Genomic DNA, 16,726 nt, shown 5'->3' with positions numbered 1-16,726 from the left:
CCATCTAAGCCTTAAAAATTATAATTGATTTTCTAGGGAATATCTTATTTATATATATATATATATATATATATATATAACCAGATGAAAACCCATACACAAGTTTGAAATGGAAGGTTTATTAATTAAGTTAAGAGACTGACGCAGACACAGTAATGGTGCAGTGTGATAACGGCTCTCTCTCTCACACACACTCTCGCGCGCGCTCACACACGGAGCTCAAACTGTCTTCCGTTTGCGCTGACAAGTTTTTTTTTACTGACAGCTTCCACGTCCAATCAGCGCCTCCGAAAAACGGCATGTGACCCCCTAGGGGCGGGTCAGCAGGCACACACTGCGGAAGACAACGGCTAGAGAAAAAAGATACAATCCCTCACTCGCGGCGTTTATATAATCGCCCAAATCTTTCACAAAAAGTCGCGAATTGTCCGTGTTGATTTCTTCATTCGGCAGAAAACCGCGTGGAAGAGGCTCTAACGGTCGTGCAGATGCTGGAGAGCTCGCAGCATGAGGGATTGTCCAAGCGGTAACACACCGGAGAGAGAGAGAATGAGAGAGAGAGGTAAGTAAGAGATTCTTTTGAGAGCGGAGGGGAAAGAAGGCCTCGCCTGTGTGCGACAGACCTACGGAGAAAAGTGAAGAGCGCCGCCTAAAGAGCGCCGCCTAAAGACCGCCGCGCTCCGGCTTGGCAGAGCCGCGGACACCGCGGGGCGCTCGGAGAAGAGTCCGGAGAATAACGGAGAGCGCCGCCAAACGCTCGCCACGAGGCAAAACCACTCCATATTGCAGGAACCGAGGGCTTTTTTTCGGCCCAAACCGCGTGCTAGCGTCCCGAATTAAATATGGCTAAATAACACGTTAGCTGCTGTAACGTTTTTACTCGTCGTCATGGCTGCGTTTGACATGCGCATACTACCGCGTTAACAAATACGACCAATTAATTCAACTCTTTCGTTATGCTAGTGCTGTTTTGAGCGTAACTCAAGTCATGGATAAAGTCGCTTGATTGTGAAAATGCATTGTTGCTTGTTAGGTCACATGCATGGGTAATCATTGTGGTGTTTGCCTATCAAATAGCCAGATACTCCTACAATTGCTAATCAGCCCTGAATACTGACACCTCAAAAGGCTACTGTATGCAGATGGATTACACAAATAAGTGACTTATTTGTAGTAAGCGGTTTGACCCTCAAATCAGATGTTCTCAATCAGAGGGCATTGATCACACGATCCTTTCTATTCCATCCATTTTCTGTACGCTGATCCTACACAGGGTCTCAGGGAGCCTGGAGCCTGTCCCAGGGAGCTCCGGGCACCCTGTACAGGGTGCGAGCCCATCGCAGGGCACAATCGCACACCCACTCACACACTACAGTTTAGACATGCCAATCAGCCTACAGCGCATGTCTTTGGACTGGGGAGGAAACCGGAGTACCCGGAGGAAACCCCCGACGCACAGGGAGAAACTTGCAAACTCCACGCACACAGGGCAGAGGCGGGATTCGAACCTCACACGATCATGTCATGATCAAATAAAACAAATGCATCAAATCCCAATATATTGAGTATAGTGTAGTGTATTCTGTCCTACTGCATGCAAACATAAGAAGAACTCCAACATTTGTGAGCTTAATGGAATATGGAATATGGAATAATGCACACTGTGGGGGAAATGAAAGAAAAATACCCAGCTGTTTACATTTTTAATACAATGCTGTGATCTGGGAAAACTCCACCAGAAACACTTTAAAATATGCTTAATCAGAAATATTTGTGTTTAACGATCTTGGTGCTTATTTGTCGGTTGATGATGCATTTTCTTGATTCCTGTGGGGACGTTAAGATACATCGATTTTACCGCTGCTACTGGCCGGTCGCAATACTACGACGTGAGGCGTCCCTGATACTGGTTGCCATTGTGACTTATCAGTGGGCGGCGCAACTTGCATTCCACTTTTGACAACAAATCAAGTTTTCTTGCCGCTAAAATTAGACAGTCTGGAGGGAGAGCGTTTGTATATATAATATTCACCATATGCATCGTATCCTACGAGATGAAGGAGAAGCATCGTGTGCGCTTTGCCTCTGCGGCGAAAGCGCAAGTGCCGGACTGTCCGGGTCCACGAAACAATTCGGACTCGCATGCAGCATTAACCAAAGTAACAAATGGACCAGTGAAAATAAAAGAAATGACAGCAAGTCAACTCAGAATTTCATCACAAAAAACATATTTTTTAATTGTAATTATAAAGAATAATGAGAGTTGTTCAGGATTTAAGTATCAGCCAATGCACAAATCTAATCCTTAAAGTTACTTAGTAAATAATTAGGTGGCAAGTTATGCAAAACTCTCAAAATGGCTGCAGACTTAGACTGTTTTTGTTCTGTGTTCATGTACATGATAAACAAACTACCAGTTGTCCGAATCAGAAAATGTCAAATCCAGTCCAGGGTTTTAAGCCAGAGTCGTCATCATACTCTGTCAGATCGGTATGTCCCTACCTCCAGGCAGTACCACTACACAATGATGATATAGCACAGTGAATTTCACAAGTTGATCAAGGAGATAAATGTGAAACTAAACAGCCTGAATCAATGACCAATAGAAATGAAGTATTTATCAATTCATCAAAAGCATTGTGATTGGGTTTTCCCTGTTTTCTCTGCTCCACACAGGCTAGATAATTATTAATAATACAGATATATACATTTGCGGTCGGAAGTTTACATACACATCGTGAACATGAATGTCATGGCAATATTGGGCTTTCAATAATTTTTTGCACCTGTCTTTTTCTGGGGCAGAATGATTGTACAACATACATCTTTAATAAAAATAAAAACAACAATTTGGTTAACAAGTTTACATTTATTTGGGGGTTTTCTGTAGTCAACACAAGTCACAATTATACATACAGGGTCAAAAATATACATAAACACTTGTATTAATTCAGCGGTGCTGAACGTTCCAAAATGTCCTTTAATTTGCCAAGACCAAGGCCTCTTAATTTCCTGTTAGTGATCATGACTGACTACAGCTGACAGCATCTCTGTGCCAACATGAAAAGGGTTTGTTTGACAGCACTCATAGGATTGACCTACACACAGTGCTGTGGGAAAGTCCAAGGAGCACAGTGCAGATCTGAAAAAGAGGATGGTGGATTGACACAAGTCAGGAATGTCTCTTGGAGCCATTTCTAAACAATTGCAGATTCCAAGATCATCAGTTCAAACAATTGTATGTAAGAACAATTTACTGGGAAGTGTAGCCACTTTGCCAAGGTCTGGAAGAAGACCCAATCTGTCACCCTCAACTGAGAGGAAGTTGGTTCGGATAGTCAGGAAAAACCCAGGAACCTCCAAGGCACAGGCCTGCCATGAACTGGAAGCTGCTGGAACATCAGTGTCACTGTCTACAGTCAAGTGAGTTTTACATCGACATGGACTGAAAGGCTGCCGTCCAAGACAGAAGCCTCTTCTCCAAAATCAACACCTTCAAGCCTGTGTAAAGTTTGAGTCTGATCATATGAACAAAGAAATAGCCTTCTGGAAAAAAAGCCTTTTATGGTCAGATGAGGCAAAAAATTGAGTTGTTTGGCCACAATGACCAGAGGTATGTTTGGAGGAGTAAAGAACACTGTACCACCTGTTAAGCATGGTGGTGGTAGCATTATGCTCTGGGGCTGTTTTGCTGCCAGTGGAACTGGTGCATTGCACAAAGTGGATGGAGTAATGAAGAAGGAGGACTACCTTAGAATTATTCAGCATAATCTCAAACCATCAGCCAGACGGTTGAAACTTGGACACAGTAGGGTGTTCCAACAGGACAATGACCCCAAACACACATCAGAGCTGGTTGTGGAATGGATAAAGCAGGCTAACATTAAGCTTTTGGAATGGTCTTCCCAAAGTCCTGATCTCAACCGTATCGAAAATTTGTGGACTGTGCTTAAAAGTCGAGTCAGGGCCAAGAAACCAACAAATGTCATTGAACTTTACCAATTCTGCCAAGAAGAGTGGTCACATATCCAACCGGAATTCTGCCAGAAGCTGGTGGACAGCTACCAAAAGCGTCTACTCGAGGTGAAACTTGCTAATGGACATTCAGCTATATATTAGGTGTGCTGTATGTATATTTCTGACCTTGTATTGACTACAGAAAACTCCAAATAAATTAAAACTTGTGAACCAAATTCTTGTTTTTTTATTAAAGATGTATGTTGTACAATCATTCTGCCCCAGAAAAAGACAAGTTCAAAGAAATGATTGAAATCCCAATATTGCCATGACATTCATGTTCACTATGAGTGTATGCAAACTTCCGACCACAACTGTATATTTTATTATATAATTATATATAACATTAAATAAGTTTGTTTGTTTCAGATTGCCTGGTCGTCATGTTGCTGTGGAGCCGTTGCAGATATGATACCACTCTAAAAACTCCTCTATGACTTCCTCAATTCCTCTGTGACACGTTTACCAACCACAACAGGATTCCGTTCCTTCTTTAAATAAGCAGAGCACGTACACCTGTCCCAAGACAGAGGTATAGACAAAGAGACATCTTTTGTTAGTACAAAAACCTGCAGTGATCATGAGTGAACAGCAGGAAGAGTATGTGGAGCATCAGTACATGTGCAGTGAGTGCCAGCAGCTCTTCAATACTCTGGAGGAGGTGCTGATACACCAACAGGTGCACACTGGTACAGAAGTAGAAGACTTGGTGGCCATTTCCAGCCATGAGGACACCAGGGACAGTCAGTACCAGTGTCTGGAATGTGGCGCTCTTCTCAGAGACTCGGAGGAACTGCTGATCCATCAAGAGCTGCACATGAGGGAGGCAGGCATGGATGCAGAACATGGTGCGTAGAAGCTAGAGCGAATGGTTATCTTTAAGTGTATACTTGATAGATGTTTGTTCTTCATTACAGGTATGCTTTTTGGATATTGTTTCTTAAGTCTATATGTACGTTATTACCTGACAGAGTTTTGTGAGGTGGCAGAAACAGACGCGGCAGTTGCTGCAGTTCCGATCCACTACCAGTGCCTGGAGTGTCTGGCCCTCTTCGACACGGCCGAGTTGTGGATGGCACACCGGCAGACGCACAAGATCAGCACACACAGCGACATGGCTGACACCGTGAGTATACACACCATTGTGCTGTTTAAATAGAAAAGTTGCTATGCTGTGCTTTTACAGGAAATATTCGAGACATTGCAGAAATGTGTCTTATTTGCTGAGCAGTGCTGTAAGAAGTGTCCGCATGAGTGACAAAGAAAGGCCATGTTGAGTAACATGTAGTCAGTCCATACAGGATTTCGCAGAGGTTTTTTTTTTTTTGTGGCCAAAAATTCTTGATTTTGTTGCAGCTTCCTTTTTCAAAATTTGCGTAGCAACTCGCGGATTTTTTTGTGCTTTTTTTTTGCGGAAAACTGCTCGAATTTGCGAAATTGTCTTTTGCAGTGATGTTTGTTGGCAAATGAGACCTTTTAGCTGTACTCATGTACAATGCACGTGGGGGCTTTGGCTCAATGCACGTTGTGATGGTCACATGACTCATCTTGGCACAAATCTGCAGTAGCTTGGAAAAATCGCAAGCTCCTGTGAATATCGCAGAGTTTGCTTGATTTTTGCGTTCATTTCTGCGATTCCAGGAGGTTCAATAAATGTCTTATCCTGCTCAGGGTCACAGTGGTTTAAATTGTTAATTTATTCATATTTTGAGAAGTAGAACCCAACTCAATTTGAGCAGTTACAAACAAAAATAATAAGCGCAGTAGTAGTGGGATCGGTGAGAGTTCTTTCAGAAGTAGGCAGGAGTGGGGTTAAAGAACAGTCCGGAATCTTGGTGTTACTGTAGAATTAATGGCAATGGATAAGTTTTATTATGTACATGCATTGTTCGCAGTATATAATATCCTGCTGGTTTTTTTTGTCTGTTTGTTTCAGGATTATGTTCTACAGCCAGATGGTTCAGTCACCCCTGTGTGCAAAGTGCAAAATCTGGTGCTAGATGAACAGAGAGCCGGAGAGATCCTAACGTTAGCCCAGGTGCTTACTGATCATTTGCTCTAAATAATACTGGATAATACCATACATGATAAATTGTAATGTAGTAGGAAGGAAGTAAAGTGTATCTGTGCTAAAACCTTAAAGGCGTTTCACTTATCTGAGGGGATTCCCGATATGAGGAAGCCGCTTTAATGAGTGCCAAAACATCTTCAGGGTTGTAACTCGGATCTAGTCACCTTTATTTCGTAGTAAACTGGGTGCTATACAGTTGTAGATTTTTTTGTTTTGTTTGATCTGTCCACCAGGCTCTTCGAGAGCAGCAGTCTCCACCCAAGCCTAGTGCTCCACCCAGAGCTACTCTTCTTCCAAGCACCCAGTCCATGCCTGGCTCTACTTCTGCCATGCTCCGCCTCCAGTTCTGCTCTGCCCAAGCCATTGCAGATGGCTCCGCCTCAACGACCAGTCGCAAAGCCAAACTCCTCCCTCCACTTCTCCCTTCTGAGCCAATCAGGCTTGAGAACGGCATTACTACGCTCAACCTTCTCCCCGCCGTTGAGCGTGCAGACTTGGGGAAGCACGGAGAGGAAGAGGTGTTAATCATTCATCCGTACGAGTGCTCAGAATGCAACCTGCTGTTCAGCACTCCGGAAGATTTTCTCCACCACCAGGGAGAGCACTTTCTGGCTCAGGACAAAGAGAGCGGGGGCGCCGGCGTCATGTTAGGCTACGAAGACGGCGCTAGGGCAAGGGAGGATGAAGGAAGGAAAGGTGACGTGAGGGACGAGGGGAGTAAGGCAGAGCAGGGGAAAGGCCAGAGCGGAAGGCGTTCGTACACGACACGGTTGGCAGGTCTCGGAGTCAATTCATCCATTTCGTGTGCCAACCTACGATGCGAGGAGTGCAAGAGAACTTTCACCACTGCCAATCGGCTGGCGGCACATCTCAGAGTGCATGAGCAGGGAACGCATGAATGCCCTGAATGCGACAAGGTGTTCAAGAAGGCAGGATCACTGCATACACACATGCGCACACACTCCGGGGAGGCCCGCTTTCTGTGTGTAGACTGTGGGCACAGCTTCACTACAGAAATGACCCTTATCATACACAGGTATAGAAACGAGGAGTGCTTTCTAAGCCACATAAAGATGTATATTCCCATTGACTAAAATGTAATAAATGCTTTTTTTTTTTTTTCTTCCATTTTCTAGGAAATCCCATACATCTGAGCCTCTCCACAGGTGCCCTTTCTGTGCCAAAACCTTCACCAATATGACCAAGTTTCTTTACCACCGACGCACTCATACTAACCGTGAACCAGTTAGCTCTGCCTCCACAGTAATGCTCTGAACACACCTAGGAAAATGTTCCATACTATTCCGATTAATAGACAGTATTGGCCTGTATTGAACATAAATTAAACTTTTGTATATTATTCTTGTGCAGGTTACGCTGATGCAGCGGATGCCTCTATCTATTATGCAAAGGGCAAGAGAACGTGAGGCTGTGTGGAGAAAACAGAAACATGCAGCACTCCTGGTTCCTGCAAGTGCCGATACGGACACAGGTGAGAGCATTCTGGAGGCTGCAGCTTCTCTCTCTCAGGCTGCTGTAACAGTAGAGAACGGAGTGGAGTCTAAGGATCCTACAACAGAAGCAGCACAAAAGCAACAGTCAAATCCAGACAACGACCTTAACATGGACTCTATAGAAGATTCAGACAAATGGCAGGCTCCCATTACGGAAGACGATATCAAGTTCCCTTGCTCTACCTGCAAAAAAATGTTTACTTCCCAAATCCGTTTGTTAAGTCACCGCCAAACCGCGCACTCCAGTGAGCGCCGCTTCAAGTGCAACGTATGCGGAAAGCCTTTCAAGAAGCAGATCCATCTGCGGAACCACCTGCGCACGCATACAGGCGAACGTCCGTTCCAGTGCAGTGTGTGTGGCAAGACCTTCTCTTCACTGGCCAACCTCACTCGCCACGGCCTGACTCACACCGGGGTGCGGCCATACCGCTGTGACGTATGTCACAGGGCTTTCACACAGTCCTCTAACCTGCGCCAGCACCGCCTGCTCCACAGTAACCCCACACCCTCAGCTTGCCCGGACTGCTCAGCCACATTCATCCGGCCAGCGAAGCTCGTGGCACACAGATTCCTTCACCATCCAGGAGCACCAGCGCCGTACCCCTGCCCGCATTGCCCCGAAGGGTTCTTGCGCAAGAAGCAAAGGGATCTGCACTGCCTGGAGGAACATCCCAACTTGACACACCCTATTACAGATGCTACTAATGAATCAGAGCTTAAAGGTCAGAAAACATCTACTGAGAGTGTAGAGCATGCTGCTCCTGTAATCCCGAAGCCAAACTTAGACTGCACCATCTGTGGGAAGCGCCTGAACTCGGCTGCAAACCTGCGCCTCCATCAGTTGAGCCACGGACTGGGACCAGGCCGCCCACGTGGTTCCAGCTCAGCCTGTGGGAAATCACACCCATGCCCCGTGTGTGGGAAGTTGTTTGTTTCTGCATCAAGCGTCACGTTGCACCAGCGCGTCCACACAGGTGAGAGACCGTATCCTTGTGCTGCGTGTGGCAAGCGCTTCCGGCAGAACACCCACCTGCGTGAGCACCTGCGCACGCACTCGGGTGAGCGGCCATTTCGCTGCGAGTTCTGCAATAAGGGTTTTGTGCAAAGCATGCATCTGGCCGAGCACAGACGGACACACACTGGGGAAAGACCACACGCATGTGCAGAATGCGGAAAGACCTTCAAGACCATCTCAAACCTGAGGAACCACCGCAAGACCCACAACAAGGCACAAGAAGAGCAAGGCAAAGATGATAAAATGGAGACCACCATGGAGAGCAATATTGCGACGCTTGCTGTGGTGAATGCCTCGGACATGAACCTTTGCCAACAGGGTGTCCAGCTGGGGCAACCACAACTCATACAGATCCAGACTTCTGGTCTGGAGCAGGTGCGTAACTGTTAGGGTTTTATGCTATGACAAAGTACAGTAGAGTCAATTAACAGGACTCAGATTTTTGGGTCCCAATCTAGTAATACTCTCTCACTTCTTGTCTTCTCTTGCTTTGTCAGACTCAAGGCACTCCCACCATCATGTGCAATGAATTTGGAGAAGCAATAGCAATCATCGAGACGAGTGGCGATCTGGCGGAGGCTATAGAGCTTTACCACACAGCCCTGGAAGGCGGGATTAACATGGACACCATCACTCTGGACAACCTGCAGCTCATGTGAATCAGCAAGAGCAGTTCATTAGAGTCTGACACCATATTGTGGGACACTTAAGAGTGAGGACAGAATGGGAATTTAGAATTGATTTGATCGACACTGTATTAGTGGGGAATCTGCCTCACTCTGGCAATTAGCATTGATCTTAAGGGATAATAAGGAGTCTAGAATGATTAAATGACAAGGTGTGTCCGTCTGAATTTCAGCTTGTGATTAACAACGCCAAACATCTTCAATTCAGAGAGACTGAAGATAGAAAACTGAAGATGAGCGGGACCGTTAATAACAGAGTTATGGTAGTGACCCCTTGTTGCACCACGTTAAGACAAATATAACTGCAGGATACATGCAGACTACTTTTTTTTTTTTCAGGACAATACACTGTTCTGGGGCACGCTCCTTGAAAGGAACTTTTACTTTACAAACATGGATGTGAACAGGAAACCACGACCACAAGGGACGATGTCTTAACAGATGCAGGCACTCACCTTAGGCCTTGTGATGAGGTAATGCATAATGGAGACCGTTGAGGAGTGCTTTTGCTGCTTAACCTGATTTTACAAGTTCATTTCTCCAAGTCCATAGGTGTCTGTTGAATATGTTCTTATAAATTTTTTTTTTTTTTTTTAATCTGTACAATCTGCAATGTTAAATATTGTAAATAAAAATTTTCAGTTTGTCTCATTGTTGTAATGGTGTTTCTGGGGCTTGGGAAGTGAAGAAGCAGCCTTTATTTGTCACAGTGAAATTCTTTTCTTCGCATATCCCAGCTTGTTACAAAGTTGGGGTCAGAGCACAGCGGCGCCCCTGGAGCGGGGAGGGTAAAGGGCCTTATTCAAGGGCTCAACAGTGGCAATTTGTTGGTGCTGGGGCTTGAACCTCCGACTTTCTGATCAGAGCCTTAACCGTCTGAGCCACCAATGCACTGCGTAACTGTAGATTCAAGTTCGACAGTGTGGTCGTAAGGAAATTGTCATGGAGTGTTCAGATGTAAATTCCTTAAGATCAGCTCTATCCATAACAATTATGCACTATGTGACCAATAGTATGTGGATACCTGACCATCACCCCCAAACGTAGGCCCTCCCTAAACTTTTTCCGCAATGTTGGTGGCACATGATCATTTAGAATGTCTGCATGCTGTAGCATTATGATTTCCCTTCACTGGAACTAAGGGGCCCAAACCTGTTCCAGCATGACAATACCCCTGAGCACTAAGTGAGGTCCATAAGGACATGCTTTGACAAAGTTGGCTTGGAGGAACTAGGTAGAGCACTGACTAACACCTTTGGCACGAATTGGACTGCCAGGCCTCATTTATGCTCTTGTAGCTGAAATAGTCACAAATCCCTAAAGGCAGGTTTCATAATCTAGGTGTCCAACTTTTGGCCATATACCAATCAGCAATAACATTAAGCGAATAACAATGATCTCATTACAGTGGCACCTGTCAAGGAGTGGGATATATTTGGCATCAAGTGAACAGTCAGTTCTCGAAGTTGATGTGCTGGAAGCAGGAAAAATGGGCAAGTGTAAGGATCTGAGTGACTTTGACAAGGCCAAATTGTGATGGCAGACGACTGGGTCAGAGCATCTTCAAAACAGCAGATCTTGTGGGGTGTACCCAGTAACAAAAGTGGTCCAAGGAACCAGCGACAGGGTCCTGGGTGCCCAAGACTCATTGATGCAGGGAAAAAAGGTGGCCTGGCCTGATGAATCACATTTTCTTTTACACAATGTGGACGGGCGAGTGCATGTGCTTTGCATACTGGGAGGAAGAGATGGCACCAGGATGCCGGCAAGCCGGCTGAGGCAGTGTGATGCTCTGGGCAATGTTCTGCTGGGAAACCTTGGGATCTGGCATTCATGTGGATGTTGCGTTGACACGTACCACATTCCTAAACATTGCAGACAAAGTACACCCCTTCATGGCAACGGTATTCCCTAGTGGCAGGATAATTCACCCTGCCACACTGTAAAAAAAAAAAATTGTTCACGAATGGTTTGAGGAACACGACAGAGTTCAAGGTGTTGATTTGGCCTCCGAACTACCCAGATCTCAATCTGGCCGAGCATCTGTGGGATGTGCTGGACAAACAAGTCCGATCCAACTTACAGGATTCTGCTGCTAACCTCTTGGTGCTGGATAACACAGCACACCTTCAGAGGTCATGGGAAGTCCATGTCTCAGCGGGTCAGAGCTGTTTTGGGGACACTAGTGGGACCTACACAATATTAGGCGGGTGGTTTTAACGTTATGACTGATCAGTGTATAGTGCAGCTCACTCAATTTGATGAAAATGCCATTTAGGACTTAGGTGGGAGAGCACGAAACTTCATATTGTGTGTGCTTTCTTTTTTTAAATGTATTATTACTGTACCTACATTTCCAGGTATAGGTTAAAAGCTATAATTTGCCCTCATGGTGTAGTACAAACTGCAACGCACAATCTATATTTTGTTGTGACTGCATCTGCAATCTTGAATCTCATGCTGAAAGTAGCCATTATAAGATGGGTACATTTTGTCCATAAAGTGAAGCACCTAATCCATAAGATTCCCAGAAAAGTTGTGGCATTCAAATGATACTTGATTGGTATTAATGGGGGCCCAAAGTGTGCGAAGAAAGCATTCCCCACACCATTACGCCACCATCACCAGCCTGAACTGTTGACACAAGGGAGATTGGATCCATGGATCGATGCCAAATTCTGATTCTACTATCTGCATGAGAATTGAGATTCATCACCCCAGGCTACATTTTCCCAGTCTTTAGCTGTCCAGTTCTGGTGAACCTGTGCTCACCAATATACAAGGTATACAAGCCAATGTGGTCTTTTGTTGTTGTAGTTGTAGTTCCATCTGCCTCAGGTTCAGTGTGTAATTCTGAGATGCATTTCTGCTCACCATGGTTGTAAAGAGTGACGATTTGAGTTACATGAACATCTGCCCAGATATCTTGCTGTGCTCACTACAAAATGCTGCTTCCTGTGCGGACAATTTACACAAAAAGCGGTTTACGCAGAACAGAAGTGTTGCTGTTTATTTGAACATCTATTTATTCATATACTGAGAGAAATAGATACAAATGTAGAGCTTATTTGTATAAATCTTTTCACATAATTAGCAAAATGTTAATATTCTTTTTTTTTTTCTTTTTTTTTCCATTTGTTTTACAATTTCAGTTCCTGTAATGGCATTGCTTAACGTTTAATAATGCTCCTTACTATGGTACAGAGCCATGAGACTCCACCAGAACTATGTACAACACGAACAAGCCTTACACAGCACAATCACGGACACCCTGCCTCCTTCTCCTCTTCTTCTTCCACCTTTCTCTCGTAGCTCAACCTAAAGTGGCCGAGATGTAGAAAGACCAATAAAGTGACAGAAGGAGGGAAAAACAGGAATGAAGGAACAGGGTAGGAATGTTAGTGGAGAAGGTTGATCTAGAGCTAAAAGACTGGGATTTCCTGGACGACATAGGAGCATGTAATATATTTTTGTTCTTGAAAAAAAGAAAATAATAATAATAATAATAATAATAATAATCACATCTCTGTGATTATCAAGATATGGTCAATAAAAGGAAAAGTTGAATGTCGCAGTTGAAGTGCGATTTTTGGAGGACAACCTAAGAGTGGAGTTTCTTTTTGCTCCAATCCTCTCATAGTTCCATCCTCGAAAGCAAGACAAAAAGGTGCAGTATGTTGGTTATACGGATCAGATCCACAAGAACAGTATTAATAAGAACAGTAATGAGAAATTCAATAACATATTGACCTGTAGATTTAGGAGTTAAATTAAAAGTCAAGTTTGCTTTTTCTTTTTTTAAAAAAGTTCTCTTATAGTAAATTCCTAACAATGTATTTCACAATCCTTTCGACCTCCTCATATTAACTCGAATAAAATGGCATGGAAAGAAAAAATTAAATATGTTTCTTAATATATATGAAAAAAAAAAAAAACACACAAAAGAAACATGTCCAATCAATGGCCATAATGTGCCCACTGACTTCCCTTCTAATAACGTCTTCCTTCATGGCTGGCCGGTCTGTAGCTTAGGCCGTGACTGGCATCTACTGCAGCCAATCATAGGAAGAAGGAGCTTGTAAAAGCTAAGCTAGTCCCTCGCTCAAGCTATTCAGTGCCTTGACAATGCTCGCTGATAAAAAGCCTTTAAAAGTGAAAACACAATGGAAGGGGGGAAGGGGAAGTAAATATCAAAATATACGAGTCCGTTAAGTCTTCATCACGTCTAAAACCTAGCCAGTGGAGGCCGGCCTCCCAATGACTGGCAGTAAACCATGAGCCTATGACAAACCATCTGTGCCCAACTGATACTTCCATATGTGTCACGCTTTAAAAAAAAAAAAAAAATCAGTTTAGTCTGTAAAGGAATTTGATGCCCTCCTAAGTCCTGCCTTTGTACAATAGCAGGGTTGCCTTCACTGTTTACAGAACAATTCTGTAATCTTCAAGTCTCAAGAGTCCAAAGGAAGCCTTCGCAGCAAAATAATGCTTTTAAGTTCAAGTGTGGATATTTAAGACAACGAGAAGTGTGTGTGTGTAAGTAAATGTGACCTATGCTCGAGTCTCTTGTAATTAAAGGTCTTTTTAAAACATGAAATACTGTAGAATTCAGTTGAAAACCCCAGGTTGTGTTGGGACCTCCTTCTCTGAACATCCATTCCTCACTCGCACTCTGAGATGAGCAATACTCGTGTCTTCTATAGATGCAGGAGGAGGGATCTGGATATCGGTCATTCCTCTTGCTTTGTCCATCGAACTCATCTGGTGGAGTCCAGTGAATCGCCTGCGTTCCTGGGCTCTTCAGAGTTGCTTTGCTCCTCGTCTCGCTCCGCCTCTTTTTCTGCAGACCCGGACCCGCCTCCTCCCTCGTTGGCTGCGGGCCCAGACGGGCCCGGTAAAGAGGCAGAGTCAGAAGTGCCTGCGATTTCGCTGGGCGCAGCCGTTTGCATGATCTTTTGGCGGACCTCGCGGATCTTCAACTGCAAACACACCTTGGTAGGGAAGATATCGGCATATCGTGCCTGGAATGCAGCAGTGGCCTGGGCTACAGAGGAAAATATTTGAAATATGTGTAAAGATTATACACAGGATTTTCTGCATGAGCACAGGAGAGTCTATCTGGGTTATGCTTCCTTCCGAGATCAGAAAAAAGCACTTCAGATGGAGGATGAGGCAGTTCTAAAAGAGAAATATCTCCAACGTGACTAGCTAATAGTGCTGTATGGGAATATAGGCGTGCGAATTGGTGGCTGCTTACTTCTCAAACAAGATGAATGTTTTTGAGGACAGACTGTCTGAGTTGCACTGAATTGTTCTCAAAGACATTAAATTCAACTCAATTTTCCTACTAGTGAGGTGGTGGCATCGTTTTAAGGAATAAACATGGCCGGGCATGTTGTTACAGGAAAATAATCAATCAACTGATTACTTTCCTATAACAGGGGTGGTGTGATTCGGTACCAATCCACATTTGTTTATTTTCCTAAAACAGCGTGATCTAAAGTATTTTACTCCTCTTGTACCACAGCAATTTGGTAACAATGCTGCAATTCATTAAATGACGACACGCCGTATTTCTTATCCGTTTAAAGTTACGTTTAATGTTTGTGGAATGTCCAAGAAACGAGTTAGTAACGGTTATCTCTTAAGATTATTATAAGCTATATCTTATCCTCTGACTGTTCCAAAGCACCGAGACGAAAGCCTCGGGCTAAATAAACGTCTCCTCGCAGAAAACATCACCATATCAGCAATTACACATTAATAAAAACCTTAGTAGCCTAGTTCTATAACTAGTTGCTGTTACAGAAAATGAATCAACACCGTCTGACCTTCTGACAAACCTAATAGAAAATCCAACAGCACTCTGGTATAAACATTTTACTAGTAAGTAATCAGTATTTATGTATTTCTTGTCAGTTTGTTGGAGGCTCTTTTCGAGTCAAAGTAATAAAACGATTTCTTATGGAATCAGTATTTAGGCACTTTTTTGTATTTTAGAAATATTTTAAAAGTAATCGCTGCCATAATGAAAGTTTGATTGGTTGGTGTGTGTGTGTGAGTGAATGAGTGTGTGTGTTATTACCTGAAGGGAAGAAGCCATGCTCCTGGAACAGCTGCATGACGAGAGCTCTCCTCTGATCCAGAGTTCTTCTCAGAGAGGAGTATGGCACCTTATCAAATTCCAGCTCCCCCAGTATGTCCTCCCCATCTGTACCTGCCACAGAGAAAGCGACAATAAGACATCAGGAAGTCGAAATCCATGAGGGGTTTGTCTCTCTACTTGAAAGTCAGTGTGAAGCTTGACTTGTCTTACCTGGCCTATCAAAGGTAAATATATCACCCTCACACTTGGCAGCGCTTTTGGGTGTGTTAGGTTCTGAGCTGCAGCTAGACCTGCGCCGGCTCTTTCTCTTCGGGGAAATGGGGTCATCCGTGGAGGAGTCTAAATCTGCGCATGATACAAGCATTTGTATTATTATTATTATTATTGTTAGCGTTAAGTATGCATGTTGCTTAACACTAAACCCTTTGTTCTTGCCTCTCTCACCGGTCGAGTTCTTCCTCTTCCTGCGGTAGCTGCCCAGAATGGCGCGTGGAGAGGTGGCCAGGCTCTGTAAGGTCGGCGAGGGAAGCACCTCCTCTGGACGAAACTCTGGCAGCTCAGCAAATCGCTCCTCAAAGTACACCTCTGACAGGACTCTGCACACATCGCAGCTCACGTCAAATAATCACAGCCGTGGAACAAAAAAATTCTATGAAGTAAATGTTCAAGCAAGTGGGGTGATGATGGTAAAATGTAAAAATGATAGATTGAGCCAATCCTGAATTTAAATAGTCATAATGGCATTATATTTTGTCCAAAAAACAAACAAAAAAACAAACAAACAAAAAAAAGGAACTCACTTGTCAACTGAATCGAATGGGCGCTTCAGTGGTGGGGGGCGGGACTTAAGCTTTTTAGGAAGAGGAGTATCTTTGTCTGACTGCGGAAGGGGTGGGGCAGGCTCTGACGCTGATTGAGGTAATGGAGAAGAGGAAGTAGAGTCTTTCCATTCAGCCTGTGAGAAAAGCACAAAGAAATCAAATGAATCCTTTCTAAGCTGCATGAGACAGTGAGAGTTTATATGAATTCTGGCTTTGTACGTCATAGAGTGTGAAAAAAATAAAAATAAATAAAAATCATTAACAAGGAACTTTTGCCCCAGTTGTCACCCTGCTTCATTTCAACTGTCTAACATTAATTGCTGGGGAAAGAACACGACGCTAACGCGTTCTGCTAACAGGGAAACGACCATGGCACTTTATTATGCTTGACACTTGAGTGGGAAGGATGATGTGAGGTATTAAAAACGTTTCATGGCTTGCCAGCATTTTCCCTCAGAATAAACTGCTTTTTGCATAGATTTCCACTTGGTCTTAA

General features: G+C 44.0%; 2 protein-coding genes across 5 annotated transcripts in view; one reads left to right on the top strand and one right to left on the bottom strand.

Annotated features, from left to right (window-relative positions):
• The first annotated feature begins 226 nt into the window (after positions 1–226).
• Positions 227–9,949, top strand: znf526 (zinc finger protein 526). 2 transcript variants are annotated; one of them, XM_053624978.1, is made up of 8 exons: positions 227–562; positions 4,387–4,865; positions 4,989–5,143; positions 5,954–6,055; positions 6,322–7,124; positions 7,225–7,351; positions 7,460–8,992; positions 9,115–9,949. In XM_053624978.1, the coding sequence occupies exons 2-8, from the start codon at positions 4,598–4,600 to the stop codon at positions 9,274–9,276; spliced, it is 3,150 nt and encodes a 1,049-aa protein (XP_053480953.1). In that variant the 5' UTR covers positions 227–562; positions 4,387–4,597; the 3' UTR covers positions 9,277–9,949. The 2 variants fall into 2 exon arrangements, with proteins under 2 accessions (XP_053480953.1, XP_053480961.1); XM_053624986.1 differs by lacking the exon at positions 227–562 and having other exon boundaries at positions 3,578–4,865.
• A 3,266-nt stretch (positions 9,950–13,215) lies between these two features.
• Positions 13,216–16,726, bottom strand: part of cicb (capicua transcriptional repressor b) — a 57,944-nt gene continuing 54,433 nt past the window's right edge. For 2 of the 3 annotated variants that reach the window (XM_053624956.1, XM_053624947.1), the window contains 5 exons: positions 16,210–16,364; positions 15,845–16,005; positions 15,620–15,754; positions 15,389–15,520; positions 13,216–14,347 (listed from right to left, as the gene is read on the bottom strand). In XM_053624956.1, the coding sequence (XP_053480931.1) occupies positions 14,061–14,347; positions 15,389–15,520; positions 15,620–15,754; positions 15,845–16,005; positions 16,210–16,364 (870 nt within the window). In that variant the 3' untranslated portion in view covers positions 13,216–14,060. The remainder of the gene's footprint in view (positions 14,348–15,388; positions 15,521–15,619; positions 15,755–15,844; positions 16,006–16,209; positions 16,365–16,726) is intronic. The other variant, XM_053624964.1, reaches the window with a different exon arrangement.

The sequence above is a fragment of the Ictalurus furcatus genome, chromosome 1 (genome assembly GCF_023375685.1).
Source record: "Ictalurus furcatus strain D&B chromosome 1, Billie_1.0, whole genome shotgun sequence".
Taxonomy (NCBI): domain Eukaryota; kingdom Metazoa; phylum Chordata; class Actinopteri; order Siluriformes; family Ictaluridae; genus Ictalurus; species Ictalurus furcatus.
Note: the sequence above shows the minus strand (reverse complement) of the source record. Positions and strands in the feature narration are given on the sequence as shown.